The sequence below is a fragment of the Micropterus salmoides genome, unplaced genomic scaffold, assembly GCF_014851395.1.
Source record: "Micropterus salmoides isolate LMB-PRFRI ecotype aquatic unplaced genomic scaffold, ASM1485139v1 Ms_hic_scaffold_19, whole genome shotgun sequence".
NCBI lineage: Eukaryota > Metazoa > Chordata > Actinopteri > Centrarchiformes > Centrarchidae > Micropterus > Micropterus salmoides.
The window spans coordinates 13,667,116-13,690,161 of NW_024041039.1; the positions used below are offsets into that span (position 1 = coordinate 13,667,116).

Genomic DNA, 23,046 nt, shown 5'->3' on the forward strand with positions numbered 1-23,046 from the left:
ATAAATATCAAAGACATGCTAACTAAGCTATGGCAGCTCATTTATTTAGCAAAGTATATGAGTAAGTGCATTTGAGGTAGGTGGAGGGATTTAGCTGAAATGTTTAGAAACATGAGCGTGACTGCTCTCCTTCTTAAATTCTTTTTTATTTATTTTTGAGGCGGATATGAACGATGGCGGCTGTGTTCTTGTTATTGCTGCTATCACTCTGGGCCACATGGGCAGCCAGCGGGGCTAATACGGCTTAGAGGGCATTTGCCGCAACTAGCCTCTTACCTGGGCCCCTGAGACTCAGGGCCAAGGTACTGAGGGCCACGCTGCTTGACTGGATCAGAGATTATTTCACGGAGACGGAGAATGAGGAGAAGTGGCTCTCTGTGGGATTTTTTTTTCAAAGCAAAAGGAAACTCGTGTCAGCCAAGTTGCTTTTAAACCTTGATAATCCTGTCTTGCTGAGAAGTGTACTTATTCCTGTTCATGAAGAATAGAGTTGTTCCTTACATAATAAAGACAAACATGCTGCACTTTGAAATTGATACAAAGTGAGAAAACTGTTTTAATTTTCAGCGGTAAAGTCCCATTCATTTTTACTCACCGACAATTACGGTTAGGTATCAAGAGTCTACCGAATTTCCGAAGAACCGTGGATTTGTTAAGACACGTACATTTCAATTCTGCTAATCGGTTCCTAACTTTTTGCATGTGTCAGTCATGCTCCTGATTGAACTGCAATGAGTAAAAAAAGATGTTGACAAAGCAAAATGCACCACAGACAGTAAGGATATTTCATGCAGGGGAGAAAACACATTAAAGAGGTGGTATTATGCTTTTTGGCTTTTCCCCTCTCCTTTATTGAGTTATATACTTTTTTTGTGCATGTAACAGGTTTGCAAAGAGAAAAAGCCCAAAGTCCAGCCCAAAGGGAGTTCCCATCTCCCACAGAAAGCACTGCTCTGAACTGCCCGAAAACAGTTGGTTTGTAGTCCAGCCCTTCACTTCCTTTACTTGTGACTAGGGCTGTACATATCGATTATTTTTCAAGTCAATTAATCTAACAATTATTTTTTCAATTAGTCGATTAATCTAACGACTAATTTTGTTTATTCTAAAGAAAAGTTGCCTATTACTCGATTAACATACCAATTTATCCAAAATAAATATCAAAAACATGTCTAATCAATAAATCTATATTTTATTCAATCATCCTGATGAAGCACATTAGAATGATGACAATAGCAGCAAATCTTAAAATGAATCAAATGTCCACCTCACTGATGTGTTGTGATAATAACACTCACAGACATTAATAAGGCTACTTTACTTAAAACTTTAAATGTTTCTGACATGGATTCATTTCAATATTAAGTAATGCAGTATGATAATAAAACGTATTTCTGCATCAGTCAACACCTGAAAGGACTCAAAGACTGTAGACAGTCACAGATTGTCTGTAATTAGATTCAGCTAATTATATGAAATATGAAACAGCGGATCGTTACAAGACTCGCGGTGTAACGTTACATTACCATGACAGCAGCGGGGCAGAAATTACTTTTAACATGAAGGCAATGAAGAAATACTACGTGTCCTCGTGCTGATAATGTGCCGTGCTTGTGTGGCAACAGAAAGTAAACACGATTTGCGGTGCTGCAGTCTACACAAAGTGCTGCGGGATACTTTTGTTTCACGTGTTCGTGCTGCTTCACGTACTCGTGGACAGAAGTTGTGCTGCAGTGAAGCTGTTTCCACTTCACAGAACTCACGGAGCAGCACGTTGTTGAGTGTCTGTCTGAAATACTCCAAACTTTAGACGGTCAAAGGCGCGGTCTTATAGCTGGAGCTTGTCCGGGATAATCCCACACTGGATGCAGCGACGCATATTTACGTAATCGATTACGTCAACGAATCGCCCCAGTCCTACTTGTGACGTCACAATGAAAACGCGTCATAGAGCTTGCCAAGCAGCTAGCGGGGTCAGGCACGCCCTCAAACCAAGCTAGTCTGAGCGGAGGCCCTTTGGCTCGACTCGCCTTTGTTTGGTTTTCCATTGTAGAAATGTTGCACCTGTGCCTGCTTCCAGGTAGTTTTTTTCGTATCACCTCACCTCCCTCAAGGTTCCAAGCGAGCTGAGGGATACTAAAATGTAACGTGAAAACACGACAGACTGCTGATTGGTCAGAGAGAATCATCACTATTCACAGCATCATCATAGAGGAAGAGGAAAACACAGCTGGAAGGTTTTCATACCGCTTATCTGTCTTTACATTCTGAGTAATGTGGAAACGTTTTAACTCAAAAAAGAAAAAGCTGTGTGGATCGCTGGTGTGTGTCGCATTGAACATTACGTCGTGGCGTCGCTATGACGACATGCTACGTACTATCTCTGGGTACTGTCTGCAATGGAAAACGGAGCAGGGCCAAGAGTCGAGTCTATCGATTTATCGGTAGCATTTTTCGGCAAGGCAGCATAGATCGTCAGAACACGGCAACAGTTCAACGTTTAGTCCTAAAAGAGGATACAACTGCGACTCTGTTTGGGCCTGGAAATTCACAATCACAAACTGTAAGTATGCTTTACTGGTTGTGAATTATATTTAAAATAAACACGGCAGTGTAACTTCACACCGTTCAAGTGCGGAATTGTTGTAAACGTCGGCTAACACAGCTAAAGTTATAACTATAATGCTAATGTTACACCCGATGTGAAAGCTACTGAGCAAACTTTAAAATTGTTAGGCCAATTTTGATGTATTTCAATTGAGTTGAAATATGGTGATTTCTGTAGTGGTTTATGGGAAGATGTGGAACAATGATGTTGTGTGGTTGTGGACTTGAGAAACTTATACCATCTGCTAGGTTACGGTCGCAGTCTGAAGCGGCTTTGATTTGGATCACACTACCTTGTTTCTTACGACCCGCCCTTCTCTGCTTCTGATTGGCTAGTAGTCCTTACCTGGGAACTGCGCATGGGCAACTCCCAACAAAGATTTTGTACAAGTGCAGCTCAAGAGCAGAGCGTAAAACACATATGGTGAAAAGAGGAGCTGCAGCAATGTGCAGTATGAGGAAAAATATGGTGTTTTTTGAAAATTAAACCATGTAAACCTGTTCTGGTACAACCCCTAAATAAGATTTTGAACCTGAAAATGAGCATAATACCACCTCTTGACGAATATGACGAAGCATTTACTTGCGTCGTGAATCTGAAGTAATGTACCGTGTTCAATGTGTTGTGGTCTCCCACCTACAATGACGCCCCAGATACAACTACCGCTAACAGTAGCAGTATCTCATGCTTAAGTACAAAACACAGATGAGCTGAAATTCACCTTTTATATTGAAGGTAAATGAATGATGTCTACAAATTTCTTAGCTACGATTCTCCAGAGATACACCTCTACTGCAGAAACTCCTTTCCATGAAGGAGAAGATGAGCGAAGAGAACCTGGATGAATGTCAGAGAGCTTTGATAAGATTTGTGGTGAAAGGGTTGGAATCAGAGCAGACATTCGATAAGAACCGGATTTGATAAGTACAATCACAATCAGTCTCATGGGTATTGTAGTATTTAGACCCTTTAGTTATGTCACCTGATGGAAAACTCATAATTTCACACAAACTTTGTTGAAATGATTAAAACTGATGGTCATAACATAACCCTAAAGGAGTGTCTCATCATCTGGGAGTGTCTCATCATCTGGGAGAGTAATGTGTTTCTATTTTAAGTTAATAATGAGGACATTACTTTAAAAAAACAACAACAATGAAATGGGAATACAGAAAGGAAAAAAACACTTCTGGAACCAGTGTCTCCCCCTAGTTAGAGGCAACTATTAGGTCAGAAGAAATACTGTTAGGCTTAACCTACATAAAGTGAGACTGCATGTACATAGAGTTTACATAAACAAAACAAGTGTAAGTCCCTATCTGCTACTGTACAAAAAATACCACAATGCAGCTATTTATATAGGCCATAAGTTGAGAAATCCATAGCCCAGCAGAAAGAGGTTGGCCTTTCCTCTACAGATCCGTTTTCTAGAGTGGATCAATAGGACATCAGCTACCACCGAGAACCCACACAGGCCCATGACTACAGCAACCAACCTATGAACCAGCCATGCTAAATAAATCATCATGCATGGTCGCGGTCATCCTCTATTAGCTAATGCAACTTTCAGTGGTCCTGCAACTCCCTCTGCCAAACCCCTCACAAACCCCTTTGGGGTAACAGTAAGTATGTGTGTGAACTTATAAAAGAGGGAGAGATGGGGCTAATGATGTAGTAGACCAATATTTATTTACGTCTCCCTGTTGCTATGTAGAACAGGTGTAGCACCAGAGGCAACATTATGTCTGTTCTACAATCGCATGAGGTGTCGCAGGCTGCATGTTCAAGTCAAATGTTTAAAGTCAAACAGCAGATTAAAGTTGGACTGAACCAGTGTAACTTGTTTAGCAGCGAAGGGGTGCTAAAGAGGAGGAGTTATTCTTAGCCCACAGACAGTGACAACAAAGACCAGATAGAGAACCTCCCCAAGGTGTAGCATTTTGCATGGTGTTTAGTTATTTATGAGAAGTCTTCCAGGGAGTGAATTACAGAGGTCATTATGGCACATGCATGTCTGTGGATACAAAGAATCACACAAACACATACAGATTATGTTGTCAGCAGCATCTTGCCCTCCTTCTCCTCATTGTCATCCGATGGCCAAGCGTGGATCTTGCCTCTTTTTTTTTTTTTTCTTACCCACTCTATCCATCCTGCTTTGTCTTATTCACTGCAATTAAGACCTGGAATGTGCAGAAGTCAGGCTGCTGGATTATTCAATTTGTGTCTCAGGATGTCATATCAGTCTAAAAAAGGCATGCTGGGACATGGTAAGGAAGAGCTCCAGCTCTCAGAAAATGAAGGAGGAATGGAGAAAGTGTGTTGGTAGCCATGTGGAAGATTGTGGGAGAGGTAGAGACGTGCAGAGAGGGATGCAGTATGTTGACTCAAATAGGGCTGGTTGATATAACAATAATGATAATTATCGCAATATAATTGCCCTCAATAACAATTTAACAGATGTTTAATAAATGTTTGCTTTAATTCACTTGAATCATGAACAAATTAGCATTAAAGTTTCTATTAAGATGTTTATTTTGTTGAGGAAAAGGGACTGAAAAAAGATTTTACTTAATTTCGCTGATGAATATTTTTTGAGAAAATTTTTTTATCATAATTATTTTGAATGTTCTACCTCAGATTTGTCAAGTGATCCACTGTTTATTAAGTGACCATAAAGAATAGTTTAAAACCACAATTAAGCATCTGGTTTCTTCAACTGTCACTCAAGAGCAAAAATCCGCTTTAAACTTGAAAGAAATAATGATTTTACATTTATCGTGATAATTATCGACATTGTATGATAGGAACTGTTTTATCATAACATTTTTGGCCATATCGCCCAGCCCTAGACTCCAAACTTAAACATTCACGCCACTCTCCCTTCATCTTGCAGATAAACCTTATGGTTTACAATCAGTGTTTGATTGGGGTGAGATGTAATGACTCTGAATTCAGTTTGCATTTGTGTGATAGAGATCTGGTTAGTGACTGGATGAATTATTACTATCCTATGGTTTAAAATTCTGCACCAACAGAACAAATGCACTTTGGTACAAAATGGACATCCTCTCCTTCTCTAATCAAAGTCACTACAGTAAAGTGGGCTGGATGTTGACAGCTTTGGTTTTGGTTTCATATTGTCAGACACACTGTGGACCCCAATGCTCAGTGCCATGACCTTTCAGCTGCTTAGCCTTTTTACCACAAGAGCCCCTCTTTCTTTTTCATCTCTCTGCCTCTCTGGCTATCTTTCTTCTCAGCAAATCTAACAGCCTGTCACCCTAGTCAATTTATCACTGAGCATGCATACTGACTAAGGCCATGAGCACAATGAATGACGCTTGATGATTTAACATTGCAGGACATTTTGCATAACCAAGCACAATTTCTAGCTAGCTGTCAGAGCATATACTTAACATACTTGACGACAAAGCAACAAGGTAGTGTTGCACAGCACAAAATACAGACACAACAGGGCATCATTAAACTCTCCAACTCTGCATGCACTATGCACACAAAGACATGAGAGAGATTCACTTCCTGCCTGCTTGCTAAAAAATTAATAAACAGCAGCGCGCTGCAATTTCTGTTTGTGTCCTCGTGAGTTAAAGGATGTTATTTTCTATTTGTCTATCTTATTGTCAGCAAGTTTCACGAAAAGACCAAAACCAACAGTAAAATGGTCCAACTAACAAAGCCGGATGCAGCTTATTTATCAGTTCCATAGATACTCCATTTTGTCAAAAAACTATTAAAAACACAAAAGGTTAGCCACACTGTTGAACTGGGCAATCATTACAATGAACATGGGTACTATAGTGTATTTTGAATTCGTTCCACATACATGTCCTGCTGCAGTAAATACTCAGTATGGCACTAAATGTATATTGAAATTAGTCTAACAAATGCAAAATTAACTATTTGAGTAACAGTTGATAAAATAACTAGTGTCTAGGTGTTTCAGAAAATGATTTCACCTTTAAAAAAAAAAATCTGTTTTTAAAGATTTACATCTGAAGACAGGATGTGGAAGCAGAAAATACAAAGATAGAATAAATGACACTTGGACTGCTGCTATGGCATTTTCACTCCATTCTTGCAGCTTTCTCTGGCATGCCTAAATAGTCTGACTTTGTAAATGTGTGAAAGGCCTAAAGAACAGAGACCAAGGAAAGGTGAGAGTAACGTGGGTAGGGAAAAATAATGGAGAGAGGGGAAAGCATAACCTGAGGCTAGCTGGTAAAAGCATTTAGCAGTACAAACAGAAAACGGATGGGAAACTGTGCCAACGGGCTGCTGACTTAACACAGTGTAAAGGAAGGAAAGAGAGACAAGAGGACTTGGGAAATACTGTGGGCTGCACAAAGACAATCCAACAGTATCCTTCAGGGATGAACACAGCGATGAGTTTACACCCACTCTCAAAGTGTGCACATTTAAATCCTTTCCTCCAACACACACACACACACACACACACACACGTCAGATTTACAGAGGTATGCAGTTGGCTGGTATGTAAACTGCTGGAGACAGAGGGCACAAAGTGTTCTACTCTGTCTGGGTCTTATGACCTGCAGCAGTTTTGATGGTCTCATGATTTGATGGAGCAGGACAATGGCCAGGTTGGGGAAAAAACAAACAAACAAAAAAACTCATTTGCTTTGCCTACAACAGTGAAACGTGACTGAAGAACCTCCTTGAGTTGCTCAATAATTTTAACTCTGCAAGAACCACGAATATCCACTAAATTCAAAGAGATACAGTAAGTCTCGCTGCGATGATAAGGACAGTTGGGAAAACTTGTAGTTAAAATGTACAAACCTACTTAAATTGCACAGGGAGAGAGAAAGAGAGAACGCTTGTTTGTGGTAATTGGAGGCAGAAACAACAAAGGCCTTGTGAGAATTCAGACAGAAGATAGGAAGGCTGGTGCATTGACTGCAGCAGACATTTGTGTGTGAACGCTGTGCTTATAATGTACAGTAATACAGATTTATTGTGTGATTATGGGTTTTTGTGTCATCAGTGTGCTGAGGGAAAATTTGTGTGATACTACATTAACATACCATTTAGATTTAGAATACTGAACATTGTATTATCTACAATCAAACATCCTGTTATGTTACAAGATGATGCATTAGCACATTTCAGCTTGCAGACTCACAACCACACTTCCTTTTTATAAGAAAGTTTTCTCCGATCTAATTTACTTTTTATTAGGAGACAATTCTCCTTATAAAATACTTGCTTTACAATAATAAATAACTTTATAAAAACATAATAATTAGATGCAACTGTGTGGCCTGTTCAATGTGGTCAGTGTCTTTACCTTGTTAGGCTGACTAAAGAAGGGGTTGCCAGCACACCGTTGGTTGATGACATCTCTGATCAGGTGTTTTTGTCCATTGTAGGTGGTGAGGATGCTGATGCGGTCAGCAGGATAGCCCAACAGACGCATGTACATGTATAAGGCCACAGAATACTCCGCCTCCGCCAGGTTCTTCACAGGAAGAGAGAAAAATGGTATTGTTACAACATCATACACAAGTAATGAGAGAAGGAAAAAAACCCTGATGATTGGAAAACTGACCTCAAAAAACCTATTGTCTATCAATACATTAATTTTGTAGCGAATCAAAAGCACTAAGCTCTCTCTTCCTATCAGCACACCCAGGGCTGCCGGCTGTGTTTGACACCTTGCTGTTCTCGTTCTCTTATACTTTAACATCTTGCTCTAGCCCTTTCTCGCCTGTCAAGTGTTTAACTTTTCAGCCAGATAAAACCCCACTCATTCCCCCATGAGTAGCCATCTGATTTGGGCTGGAATTAATTGCCTCAGACAGAGCTCAACACCACCACTAGCCAGGCTGGGACAAAATGTCCCAATCCAGGATCCCCAACACATAAGCGAGGAGGGTGAATGGCATATTTCTACAGTGGCTTTGATATTCATTAAGTTTGGAATAGCTGATTTCGTTTTTTTAGAAGTGTTACAAAAAGCTGCATCATCAAAAGTTTCATTACTCAGTCTGATTGCAGAATGTTATCATAATATGCTACAAATATCATTTACATTTTAACTAGGAAAGGAAAGATTTTTGGAAGATTGTTGTTTCCAGATTCTATACAAAGTTGATTGTTACAGAAGCACTCAGACCTAAAAAAAATAAAACTTCAAAACACACACACAGAAAAAAATCCCACTGTCCTAAACAGGTAAACACCCATTTGCTATAATTGTTGAGCTTGTGACTCAATTACAGCAAAGCTTGTAAATGTAAAGGCCAACATCGCATGTATCCTTCAACCACTTTACAAATCCACCGCATTCTCCAGCATGTGCATCCTGGTTCCATGGCTACACTCTGCCATTCAAATGTGACAAAAAAAATAAAGGAAAGAAAATAGCCAACACTATGCATTATTCATCCTGTTTCAATTAAGCCTGGACTGCAGCCTCACATCTTTGATGATAATTTATGCAGCTTCATCAACAGTTCCTGATCCAGCTGCACTGAAGTCAACACATCAAAAACTCTGACAGCCTTTGTTGTTGTACTTCCCTTATTACCTGTCTCCAAACAGCACAAATTCATAACTTTAATGACCACACTGTGTTTTTACTGATACAAATGTTACATTTATGTTGGGCAGTGAATATTCGGAATGGGCTAGCGTCAGAGAGAATATTCAACATTATCTACAAAATGTTGAAAATCACATCACATTATCTACATGATTGATCTGCCCATTAGAGGCTGATTTTGAAAGGCATAAGTAGCACTCTGTGGCCCCGCTGTATTTATTCTGGCCGTTCCCCGTATTGTTATGTCCTGTCCCGACATAATGTTTCACAAGGAACTAGAGTACATCATATTAAGAAATTAAAAGACCCCACAGCCCTAATTTCAGTTGTTCTTATGAATACGTCAAAAATACTAATGAGGTAGCGTTACAGTTTGGCTGCAGAGAAAAAAAGATCACGAGAACCATAAACATATTCAAGAGGAAGACACACAGTAATATCTAAGTAGACATGTGGTTGCCATTTCCAGCTTTGCCTACCCCATATATATATTTAACATAAATGTGATGTAATGCCCTAACACCCCAGAGAACCTGTTAACCATAACAAAGTCAGACATAACCACATTGGACTTTGAGTCAATGGCCTTGGGCTACATGAGGACTGGAGAGGATAGAGGATTGAAACAAGGACAGAAACATGACAGAAGGTGAGAGGTGCTCACACATTGTGGTGTAGACACAAATACATAAGAGGTAGTGATATAAGGTATAAATCTAGACCCTCTGTAAGTGAAGTCCACAATGCTTTTTGCACTTATGTAATTTAAATGTAGCTTGTGAAGCAGAAAAGTCAAGACTTAAAAAGCCTAGTGGCTGAGAAAAGCCATTTTCTAACAACAGAAGATGTGGATTTAGATAAGCATCTTACCCTTTATGGGCCATTTGACAACTTGGAAAGTACTATCAACGGGCTGAGACTCAATATGGAAAGTGCTTTAACAAATGAGGCGAAGAAGCAGGGTCAGACCTTTAGACTGAGTATCTGAGAGCATGCACATGTGTTTGAGTGTATAAAGGGTGTACAGTTCCTGTGTAAGTGCAAATCGGGGATGTGGTAGTGTTTGTTCAGCTGTGACAGGCATTCAGCATGCCCTGGATACAATTTCTTCTTCAGTGTCCAATTTATCCCTTCTGGTTCCTAGGAAAATGCATGCATGTGTGTGCGCACGTCAGGAATAGTGAGTGATACTGGCAATTCCCTTGAGGAGCCTGAAAATGGCAATAAGTAAATGAAGTTGAGGTTCATGTGACCTGGTGCCTCGAGAAGCGCACATGGTCTGGATTTAGGAACAATAGGAAGCTTCAAGGACATGAGCATGCACGGTCTTGAATGCTGCAGTAACATTCATGAAGCGGTGACACATGTTCACTGGTCACTGGCAGTTGATGTATTTACTAATTAGTACCTATTGTAATCATCAGACAAACTGACTTTTAAAATCAATTGCCGTTCATTTTTTAGCAACTACATGCTCTGTTATTCCTGGCAATTGTTGTCTTTATTGTCAAATGTTTCTCATATCTCTATAAGAATTCTGGTAATTGCTTCCTTCCTTTATTAAAAATAACACTTTTTTCAGAAACACTAAATAATCCAGCTAACTGGTTCCACTTAACCTTTTCTCAAACATTTCAGTACTTAAAATGTTGCTATCATACTAGATAGTTTTGCTGTTATCTCTGACAGGGACATTTGTGCTTCTGTGCTGGTGTGGTGGCAAAGTCAACTTTTTTTTTTTTTTCACACTCTTATCAACCCCACCCACACACAGTCTTGAGTGTCTCAGCAATGTCATGATAAAACACAATCTGGGTCCTGGTGTGAAGGAAAACCACACAGGTCTGTGCTGGGCAGCCAGTGTTAGCTGCAGACTAAGCAGGCTTATGAATAGATCATATGGACTGGTAGCAAAACCATTAAAGTTTAAACATGAATGAGGTTCTTTACAACAACCAATTCAAAGGAAATGGAGGATAGGGAGGAATATGGTTGTCTGCTCCGGTGGAATTAAGTATGCTTGAGTGTGTATCTGTGTAAAGGAGTGTATAAATTGTGCTTGGAAGCTGCCACACATTGTGCAACATAAACTATTTCTGCTGTTCCACCATTGTGTATGTACCTGTGCTACAGATATACTAAATACTGGTGTTACATACTGGGTGTTCACAGTTTCTCATTTCTCCAAATGAAAGTAATGGATATGGGTCTGTGTGTGTTCATGCTGTAGGCAGCAAGGTATTTACAGCTGAAAACATGTCTTTCTTTAGTATTCAGTTCCAGTTTTGTTTTAACTGATTTTCTCAATACATTAACAGTTTTTATTTTCTGGAAATTACTAATTTCAGTTGGTTTTTTTAGTCGATTCTTATTGTCGTGTTGTGACAACTTGTTGTGAAAGACAGATTTAATGTGTAATATATAAGAGGTTGGCGCGCACACAGAGGGTCATTTTTATATGTACTACATCCTTTGTACAAATAACAGTTGTGCTATGCGTATATTTGTATACTGCGGTGTGTACTACTACTGACCTGGTAGAAGTAAGGGTTGGGCTCAGATTCTCCCACCCCATTGAAGTCCTCTACGTTAATAAGCTGGAAGTCAAAGGTCAGGCCAGGGTTGGGCACCTGGAACTCAGGCAGTTGCTGGACATGAGGCAGGTTCCCCAGGTGTTTGTAACGCCAGTTGTACAAGTTACACAGACTGTAAGACAGAAAGATACAAACACATACTGTTGTTATGTCCTTTCTGTGAGGAAACAGTACAAAACTCTACGACACTGCATCCTTTGTGAAATTTGCTTATGTTCTGCCAGGGTTACCCACCTTGCACGTGCACGGCCCTGTGCATCCAGATCTATGGTCGGCACTCCCAGGCGTACAAATCGGGTGAAGAGAGACTGCTCCATGTTGGAGTACTTCTGAAAGGCCATGTTCTTGATAACTGGAGGCAACTGGTGGTGGTCTCCAATCATGATCCAACGCTTCAGCCTGCTGTAGCCATCCTCGGGGTTCTGTAGCAAGGGTAGGACAGAAAAAAAATAAGTGACACCTGTTACAGCGAAACCTTAAATGAAATATAGGGGTCTGTACTAGAACCATATTATTATTATTAATATTTTTAACATCTTTTCTATTTTTCCACAATATAGATCGAACAATTAATTAGGTTTACGTTTGGTCTATAGAGGTAGCTGCATTAATTAAAATTTAACATGTTGAATCTAACCTATGTCCACATATGTAATGCCAGTGTAGTGCACTGAGATAACTCCATGTTGTCCAACATTATTCAATTTTTTTTTGTCTAATGACATGACAATATTATATAGTATACGTTAAATCAGATCTTCAGCAGAGAAGCACATTTAAGACCAAAAGGGCCGTGAACCATTTAGGGCCAGTACAGGTTTTTGCTCATGTCTATGTCATGCTGCCAGATTTTGTTAATTAGAATGAATGAATGAATGAATGAATGAAGCTTTATTATTGTGTCATGCGTATAATTGCGCCCAGCCCGCATGGACTTACAAGACACCAACAATAATATACAGGAAAAAGAGATATATACAAGATAGCCAGGTCCAGAGTACATCATATACAGTGCTAACTAAATAGAAACAAGGATTGGAAGCCGAATAACAATAAATAGTACATATGTATTCAGATATATGCATGTATACACATACACAGATGCATTCACATTTACTCAGATAACCACCCACATATACCCATAACCCTACACAGAACAAAATTAAATCTAGTTAAACAAACTAGCTTGCCTTGTTTTCCAAGTCTTTGAGACAAAGTTAGCAAACTTAAATACATCATAGTTAAATAAGCATACTCATTTTTGATCGTCAGCATAACAAAATATTTCAGAGATTTGCCGTGTAACAGCCAGAAACAAAGATTCTCCTAGATCATCATAATGTGTACAATACAAGAGGAAATGAGATTCACTTTCCACTTCACCAAGGTCACATAGCTCACACATCCTAAATACTCTTATTATACTCTGTTCTCTGCCATTCTGATTAGACGGTTCCACAATCGTATCATTTCACATTTTCTTTGTACAGCTCCTGGTACCCAGCCCATATCTCCCTGAATTGCTAGGATCAGAGCAAATTTATGAACCCCCAGAAAACATCATATGGCTCTATTCTGTATGGTATCTACCGTTATGGATTCTTTCAAGCCCCATACCCCTGCAGCATAGTTCAATATAGGAGAAACACATGCATCATAAAGTCAACTTGCGCGCTCTATGCAGGGCCAGGGGGGGCGGCTTGCGCCGGGAGTCTTGGACCCCGCTTACAACTGCTTGCAGTTCTAGTTGTACTTGTTTCTGTTCCTTTCTTTCTAAAATGCATGTGTTTTGTTTTTATTTATAGCTAATCACCACTTGAAACACCACAAATTAAACATTTTACATTTTCTGTAATTCAGACTCAGACAGTAAGATTATATCGTCGGCATATAATAGAATTCCCAATTTAGTACCATCAAGTAATACACCTAAATTAGCATCCTTAATTTGTAGAGCTAAGTCATTCTCAAATAAAGCAAAAAGGGTTGGAGAGAGTATATCACCTTGTTTTACTCCAAATGGTGAATCAAACCAATCAGTAAATAAACTGTTTATCTCAACACTAGCAACTGTACTACTATACATGGCTTGTATTGTTTTATAGAATTTTCCATCCATTCCTGCTTCAATTAGTTTAAAGGCAAGCAGCTCTCTATTAATCCAGTAAAAGGCTTTTTGAAAGTCAATAAAACATGAAAAGGTGGATTTACTTTCAGCAATTCTAGCTCTAATAATAGTTGATACAGAATATATATGATCGATGTATGCTTGTTTCCTTCTGAATCCATTCTGCTCATCAACAAGATACTGACCCATTTCTAAGTACTGTGTAATCCTATTATTCAGTATATTGGAATACAATTTATAGGCTGTACTAAGAAGACTAATACCCCCATAATTAAGGGGTATTCTGGGATCATTTTTTGATGACTTTGGAACTGGTTTAATAATGGATTTACGCCATGTTGACGGGATTATACCATGGTCAAAGCATGTTTTAAAAAGATAAAATAGGATCTCTAAGAGCTGTGGAGATTTTAAAGCTTAATTTGGGATCCCCTCTATACCAGATGCTTTCTTCAATTTTGCATAATCAATGGCCCTTATAACCTCTGCCATAGTAATTTCATGATTCAAAAATAATGGACAATAATCTGGTGTATCCATAATCATCTCAGACTTACATTTCTTAACAGGAATGTTATTTAAATGTGCATCATCAAAACCTGGCGGAATATAATTTCCTGAGAATAAATCTGAGAAATCTTTGCCCCATTTTCCAATCACTATTTCTTTGTTGTTTTCCATGTCACCATTCTCTAATATAATTTCTATTGGATTTTTTTTCCAATTTCTTAGGACCCAATTTGTTTATTTCTTTCCAAAATTGTTGTGGGTTGTTACTTTTTAAATCGATCCAACTGTAATGCTTGTCCTCTCCTAAATTGCTTTTATGGAACCGTATCCTCTTATCAAAAATAATCAGAGTTTGTGTATATTTATCTTTAAGTTGCCTTCTGGTCAATGGATTTTTACATTTTAAAAATTCCCTTTCTGCATGTGGTTTATTTGGAGCTTGGCCTCAGACAAATCTGATATACCAACCATTGCAAGTCAAGAGCGGATTTAATCACTGAAATCACTGATAAGGGTTGAATGGCTGGATAATGAAAGGGAAGAGGAGGATATATATATATATATCTCACGTCATCAAAAAAAGAAAACTACAAAGGAAATGCAGTCACAAAATTACTTTCAGAGTAAATAAATGTATTCAAATGTAACAGTACTAAACAGATTAGATCAATTGTTGAAAAATAAAACATACAAACATGTTGGTGTAAGTTTGTGGATGCGGGAGCACACACACATCTGCACTGTTTTTTGTTTTTTCCATTAACAAACAAATAGAGGTAGCGTTACATGGACTTTGGAAAATTAAGACCTGTTTAAAATTATTTAAGACCTAGAACACAATACGTCAGCGAATTTAAGACTTTTTACAGCCTTAAATTTCGAAATTGAAGACTTTTTTTCTACTTTTTAACACACCGCGGAAATCCTGTAGTTTGCACTACAGCTTGCACATCATAAGTTAAAGTCTTAAGAGTTAATAAGAACAGGGTTACCTGTAACAAGAGGGGAATGAAGGTCTCGATCTCCAGAATCTGAGCAGCTTCTTCCATCAGTATGTTGTCATACTAATAAAAGAGAATCAGCAGTTTAGACTTAGAAAATAAATTAAAGTAACTGCAGAGAACACAAGCGTAACCAGGTTGTTATCTTTATATCAACCCGAGAAGAGTCCACCTTAAATCCCAGCTCCACCAGGTCATGGCGTTTCAGCGCAGCATGTGTACAGGTCATGGCAATGATTTTGGCTTCCTTCACTAGCAGGTACTTGGAGCGGTCCAGTCCACTCCTCAGCAGCTCAAAGGCCCTAAACTCCTTCCAGGGAAAGCAAGAGAAAAGGTAAGGGTCAGGAGAAATGTTTTGAACATGAACAGATACGGGAAAAAACTACTTGTATAATCTAGAAAAAATTAAGTAATCTTGATTTAAAGAATTTGGCAATCTTGAATTAAATAAAAATGTAATCATCTATTTGTGAATAAAGTTGCGTTTTGCTTTCATGTTTTATATAGTGGGGTTTTAAGGGTAAACTTAAATAGCATACTGACAAGATGATGGATGATTACTTTCAAAGATGATGGATAAGATGATTATCTAGGGTGAAATAATCATACCTCTACAACCAATATATCTTTGTGTCTACCCCACATTACAAAAATGTAGGTGTAGGAGTACCCTAGCACACTAATAGTTCCAACTGCCTCTACTTTTGATTCCCTGGAGATGCCCATCAACTCCCAACAACAAGACAGTCACAAAAGATAAAACAGAGATCTGCAACCTTTTAATTAAACATCTTATAAACATTATCCCTCTGCTTTCTATTTTCATAAGGAAACGATCTCCTCTTCCCCTCCATGATGCAGTGAAACAGAGGCAGCCAGCCACTGCGGAGAATATACTAGGTGTAGTTTGCTGTTCAATAACAGCAGCTTGAAGATCACTCTAGCACAGATTTTCTACATGAGTTATTCTGGAATAGACAAGTTAGGGCCAGTTTTTACACAAAATATAAATGACTTCACTTCAGAGCGCCGATATCATGGCACTATAAAAACCATGCTGTGGTGGAGGTGTCTGGGGGGCAGAGGGGGAATATGGGTAAACAGGCGTGCTATTTTCAGGTTGCCACACTAGCTGGGTAGGGGTAGGAAGGGCGAGAGGACGGGAGAAGTAGACTGGGACAGCACTGGGGTATAAATATTTGATGCGTTACTATTTTAGCATTAATATTAAACCAATCAAAATATGCAATATTTATGAACTCTATTTTTAGCCCCCATGGCTCCAGAGCGGTTCAAGGGTGAAATCAAGATGGTAAGGATTCAGACACTGAGAAGAGAAAGAAGAGAGGAAAAAACAAAAAAAGAAGCAAACAGCAGTAAAAAAATATGGTGGGACTGCAAAGGAGGAAATGGGAGATGTCTTTACAGGAGGAACCCAGGATGCACACTGTATCTGTCTGTTTAGCAATAAATTCTTAGCATATTCCTATGACAGCTTATTCCAAACTGCTTTTCCATTTGAAAAGACAGACAGATAAGCAAATTCAGCAGAATGTTGCTTTATCTACCCTGCACCACAGACAGCAATACCTCTTAATGTGTGTACAGATTTCACTGCAGCATGGGTGAGGCTGAGGGAGGAGGGAGAGGTACTGTGATGCAGTGATACAGAGGCCAGCCAGATAAATCAAGGTCACCACACGTGTTGGGATATTACCTCCAGCCAATAACTTCTTTATTGCTTTCCGGACACCTTCTTGGTATTCCCATAAATCTGAAATGTTATTGTTATGCCTATAGAAATACTCGATGGGCTGAGTAAGAACGATAACACATTCAGTTGTGTGTTTGTAAGTGTGAAAGAGTGTGAAAAAGAGTGACAGAGTAAACAACAGGGTTTTTCCTGGCTCAGAATGGGCCTTTGGGGGGGGGTGACTTCACGCAACTGTAACCATGGCCAGTACGTGTACAGTAAAGGCATTGAGTTACCTTATGACTGAAATCTATGCATTTTCTTGTAATTTCTGACCATTTTATAAACAAAATAGGAGTAAAGGTATAAAAGTAAAGTATAAGGTTAGTATAATATATTTACAGGTTACACTTGATTTGGATAATTTGTCTACAGATAGTTTATTAGTTGACATTCAGCTGTTTCACAAATAAAACCTTTCTCTGATATTAGCCTACACCACTGTGGTTAAGGTTTGATTAGTGCTAATGTTTGTGTATTCATTATAATTTCAGATAATAGTTTAGGTTACTATAGCTTACCATTAGTTTCCTAATATTAATTCCAGTTGGACAAAACAGCAGTTTCATTTTTGTGGGTTGTTTTCAGTCATTCAATTATTGTGCAAGTCAAATGCTCTACTTGGTGGCCAGTCTCTCAGTTGTTTATGCAAAGTAGCCTACTAACTCATCAATAATAATAAATGTGCATACAGAACAACAAGCTCAGCATTTCTAAGTTTGCTGTAGTGCCTCAACCGCTCAGGTGAGCGTCACGTAGTGCCCAGAAAACTCGATCTGGAGAGGCCAAAGAAGACTACCGGTGCAGGGATGCCAAAGAGTAAAAAAGCTTTTTTCTTCAATTCTGATCATTTTGTCGCTGGTGATTTTCCTTTGGCACTCCCTAAAACCTCTTTGGGTGGCACCAGAAAATTCTCTACACAGGAAAAACCCTGAACAAGATAAGCAGTAGTAGCCTTCATCACTTTGTTACGCAGCTTATCTTTTCAAAAGGATCAGCAATAATATCTACAAATAAACAGTACTGTTAACTATCAACTGAAGACAGGAGATGACTAACTCGGAGAGATTCAAAAGTGTCAGAAGAGCTGCTTATAAGCACACACATCAACAAAGACACAGACAGTTTCTGACCAATCACTGTTAATCTACAACAACCTGTCACTGCGGTAGACAGGGGAAATTGTGTGCAAGGGAAATTGTGCAATACACAGCTGGCAAATAGTCTGTATGTATCATCGAATGCAGCTGACTTGGCCTATGTGTTAGTGTTTGAAAATAAGAGGAGGGCTGTATGTTTACCTCAGACCAGTTGGAGATACTGTGTGTGAATTGAACTGTAATGACACATGCTATAAAGAAAACTCAAGTAACTTCTTTACATTACTGGGTGTTGCTCAGCAGTAAGGAACTAGTGTGTGTGTGTGTGTGTGTGTGTGTGTGTGTGTGAGAGAAAGAGACATTCTTACCTCCAGCTGGGTAAATATTTTCTTGATGTGGCGGTAGCAGCCCTCTGCGATGTCCATGTCCTCTTCATATGACCGGCCCTTGAACACAGGCTGCGGGGCATTGGAGAAGTACTTGTGGAAGGGAAAGTGTGCTGCCACATCTTGCACCTCCACTTTCTTGCCCTGTTTAGGCCTGACTTTACTCATGTACTCTTCCCAGCGAGATATCACCTGTAGTGAGGGAGAGAGGCTTGATTAAGCCACTATATAAAGAAAATATTTCTGTATGGACAGTGCACGAGCCTGGGCTTAGTTGATGCCCGTCTAAGGTGTACCAAAATGCTGTATGAGCACACAGTGGGTGTTCTTCATGGCTCTACCCAGCCTAAATGGTGTAATTTCTCTATAATTATTTGACCAAAGCAACAAACCCATTACACACAAATGAACAAATGAGAACAGATAGCCTCATTCGTATACTGGTGCCCCCACAGGACACCTAATAAACCAGCTTCAACCAAACAGCAGGATAGCCTAGTTCTATAAATACTATACCCCTGTGAAAAACAACTTTAAGGATAACATTAATGAGTCTGCTAGAGGACCTAGCTTAATTGCGTGATAAGTATCTGTCTGTATGGACTATTAAGACCACCATCAAAACCTCGAGTATGTCTGCATATCCATTTTTTTTTATCATTGCTCATTGACAGAGTTCTCATGCTAATGGTCACAGAATCACCACGCTTTGCAACAACTTCTTGACATTTACATCTTCAAATGTCACAGAACTACACAGTTGGCAAGTTTTCAGAGCTAAAATAAACCCAAGAACTCAGCTAAAATGAAGTGTGGGCTGAGAATCCTATCTCCATGCAATGTCAAATTAATATGGAGCCACAGTTGTACGACGTGTGTGTTAGAGAGACAACTGACAAAGCTCTGGCAAGGTGCAAACAAATGGCAGCATGTGAATCAGACATGAACTCTAACACTAGAGCTCGCGTAACAGCCATGATATACAAGTGTGCTTTAGCCGTGACTCTCCAGACAACTATCTGCAACAGGATGTCGTTGGAGCTTTGGCCACCACTAAAAACTATGTTACTGGCATCTTACTGTTGTCAATGATACTTAAGTGTAATTTATACTTCGACGGCGTAGCCTCTGCGTAGCCCCGTCGCCTACGCCTGACGTGCACCTCCTCAAAAATGTAACTACATGTCGAGGCGATGTGGACCGTAAGCACTGTGATTGGTCGGCTAGGTAGCCTCACAATTCCTCCGAGCCAATAGGAAGTGCCCCATGCTTAGAAGTAACTTTTACCAGCGGCCAAAACGGCGGCTGTAACACGGTGGATCAATATATTTGACCGTCACAAATGTGAATCAGAATGTGATCCATTCAGTCGATAACCTTTGAAAAGCTGCACGTATATAATTTCCCCCCCCCATTCATGTTGGCGGAGGGCTAAACCGGAAGTTAGCCTGCTCGGCCAGCAAAACACAGTGGACGCTGTAGCGCTACCGCCAATGTTTGGATGTGTTTGGGGGTGTAATTGCAGAATAACAGAGACACCGACGCACAAGTGGCGGAGGAGTATAAATCAAGCTTTAAGTGACAGTTGCATATTAACTTGAACCCCCAGTAACACTTAAGATGGCAGCTACACTTGTTACTGTTTTATGTAACAAATGTCTATAATGTCTATTTTAGAACCTGTCTAATGAAGCATGGGAGTGCAAGTAATTGTCTGCAGTGGCATTTCTCCTGTAGCCCGAGAGGACAGTGATAATTAGGTGACAGGAATAAACAGCAAGGGTTGATACTGTTTCTAGGTATTTGCAGTCTAGGCAAAACGAGCAGCGAGTCTGGGGAAGGGGAAATTTAATACTTTATGAATTTGACTGGCATGAATATGTCTGACGAACATGAAAGACAATTGAGAAATCCATTCCAATTAAATCTGCAAAATATCGCCTGGATACCCGTTAATTTTTTCTCTGAAAATCAATATCTTAACACAAATTTCAAGGCTGTTTGGAGGCTTAATAGTATGACTGAGAGAAGTGGCTGCCATTGCAGAAACATATACACACCTATTTATAGTCTTACCTGGTAGAGGTAGAAGTGTCCAGCAGTCTCACAGGTGTAAGAAACATCTCCTGGGACATCCAAACTCTCCTGTAACCTCCCCACCTCTCTGAGGAGCTCCAGTCTTCTGGCTAGGACATAGTTTACCCTGCCATATCTGGAGACAGAAAGCACAGAATAGTTAGCCAACAATCTAAACAGTTAAGCTTTTTGTAAAGGGATAAACAGAATGTTAAAATCATCTCAAGCAGCTTTCTAGTATCACAAGTTAAGAATGATATGTATGCATATTGAATGTTTACATATGTAATGTATTATCTAATTTCTTTTATCTACATGCTGATGTGGCAACCTAGACAGAGACTTCAGACATAACAAAAAAGTGTCAAATAATCTTTCCTCTTATTGCGGATTCAGCCTATGATATGTATCCCAGGTATACAAAATGTCCATTAATGGATTGATAACATTCTTGATCTGATGGTTGTTCTTCTGATTGTGTGGAATTTTGGTTGTAATTACTGCTGTTGTGTTTGTGCCCTTCGCTAAGAGCAAGCAGGTGAAACAAAGCCCGGTCATCTGAGGACATACATTGTATACCAGATTAAGATATGTAAAATATACTGTAAATATGATCCAATGGAGTACAGAGGTTTAAAGAGGGCAATGGTCGTCCTTGACTGTACACAAGGTCGGTTAAAGTTCTATCATGCATCCTATGGTGCAGCTAAACAATACTGTTTAAAAGCAATTATCAGGTGGCAATGAGACACAGGATGCACAGTAAGACAGAGGTGGGAGGGGTCACAGGGTAAAACTAGAGGTGAACTATTTTCAGATCCTCAGTCAGCAGATGACTCAAAGACAATCACAGTGCTCTTCCTGTTTGGCCTTAATAAAATTAAAGAAAAATGGGGAGTGACCTTGCTTCACATGATGATAGACTTGTAAAGCACTTACCTACTGAGACAGAAAACCCACAATATACAGGTGTGGAAAACAGCATATATCAAGGATTGTATTTTTTATTTTTTTGTAAAATCCAATACATATAAAACTTAAAAGCTGAATGAGGATGCTGCATTTAATTTCCACTATGAGCCAAAGTGGCCTCATGAAATTTTCTTGACAAAGATTTTTTTTTTAACCTAGAAGCTAGGGTACAAATATATACTGTCCACAACTAAACATATTTTACAATATCTCCCCTATACTGCAAACCAACATGCACTTTCAAAATCCTCATTAAAAACAGCACATAATTCATCATGAAATGCAGGGAGGCATTGTTAATTGGTGGTGCCATAGCTTTCCCTTTGTTAGACATTTGGAGGACCACAGCCTTCCATTTTGTCATCTTGTATACAGCGTTAATTAAAACTCTCTGGCTCTCTCCTCTCGCTGGTGTCAGTGGGGTGGAAGTGGGAGTGTGGAGCCTGCATGTTGTTATGAGGCAGGCGAGAACATATTAAATGCTGCTAGCTTAAGCTCTTTCTGTTATGGCTGTGATGCTGCATAATTTAAGAATGTAACAGACTGCTTCCGTGTGCAGACCTCAGTTCACATGCCACAGTCATATATTCATACTGAGCAGTAGTCATACAGAGTATAGCAAATGAGCGACATGCAACACCCCTCCCATCCTCCTCTGGAAGTGTTGCTAGGAGCTATAGGGTGCAATTTGCTCAGTGCCACAGATTGATATGGTGGTAATTAACAATGTAGGCTACAAGGAAACTTTAAATAGTAACAGCATAAAAACTTAATTAATATTCAATAAGGCTGAGCTATTTATATTCAGAAGCAGGCTAAAAAGCTTTTCTAGAATAAAAAATGGCTCTGGCTGATTCATCTAATAATGGTGTTAAATATAGCAGCAAGTAGAGCAGTAAATGTTTTGGGTATCTTCAGATAATCGGTTTCTCACGTCTGTCATGAGTGCTTAAAGTGTGCTGCCCTCCAACTTCTCTTTTCCCCTCTTACTATGTCTCAGTAGTAAAGACTGAGTCACAATGCTTCAAGGCACTACACACACACACACACACACACACACACACAGTGAGAGAGCTGGGAACTACTAGGGCTACATTAACAGGACTGTAGTGGTTCTTGTCTGAGGCCAATTGTTCTGTGCTCATTCAACACAGTGCGGCTTTTGTTCATATAGCACTGGTGGCAGAGTCCATTAGCAGACAATACAAAAGTGTAGACAAAGAAAGTTAATAAACAACTAGTGTGAAAACTATATGTTGTACTATATTAAATCAGTTAAGTAATGTCGCCCACCACAGAATTAAGAGGGCTCCTTCCTGATTTAATAAA

General features: G+C 39.4%; 1 protein-coding gene across 1 annotated transcript in view; it reads right to left on the reverse strand.

Moving 5' to 3' along the window:
• Window positions 1–7,940: 7,940 nt before the first annotated feature.
• The window catches only part of aqr (aquarius intron-binding spliceosomal factor), a gene marked incomplete at its 3' end in the record, with an annotated part of 43,755 nt that continues 28,649 nt past the window's right edge, over window positions 7,941–23,046 (reverse strand). The window contains 7 exon segments of the mRNA XM_038728551.1: window positions 7,941–8,111; window positions 11,732–11,903; window positions 12,026–12,213; window positions 15,422–15,493; window positions 15,603–15,740; window positions 18,652–18,861; window positions 20,746–20,881. Coding sequence (XP_038584479.1) covers window positions 7,941–8,111; window positions 11,732–11,903; window positions 12,026–12,213; window positions 15,422–15,493; window positions 15,603–15,740; window positions 18,652–18,861; window positions 20,746–20,881 — 1,087 coding nt within the window.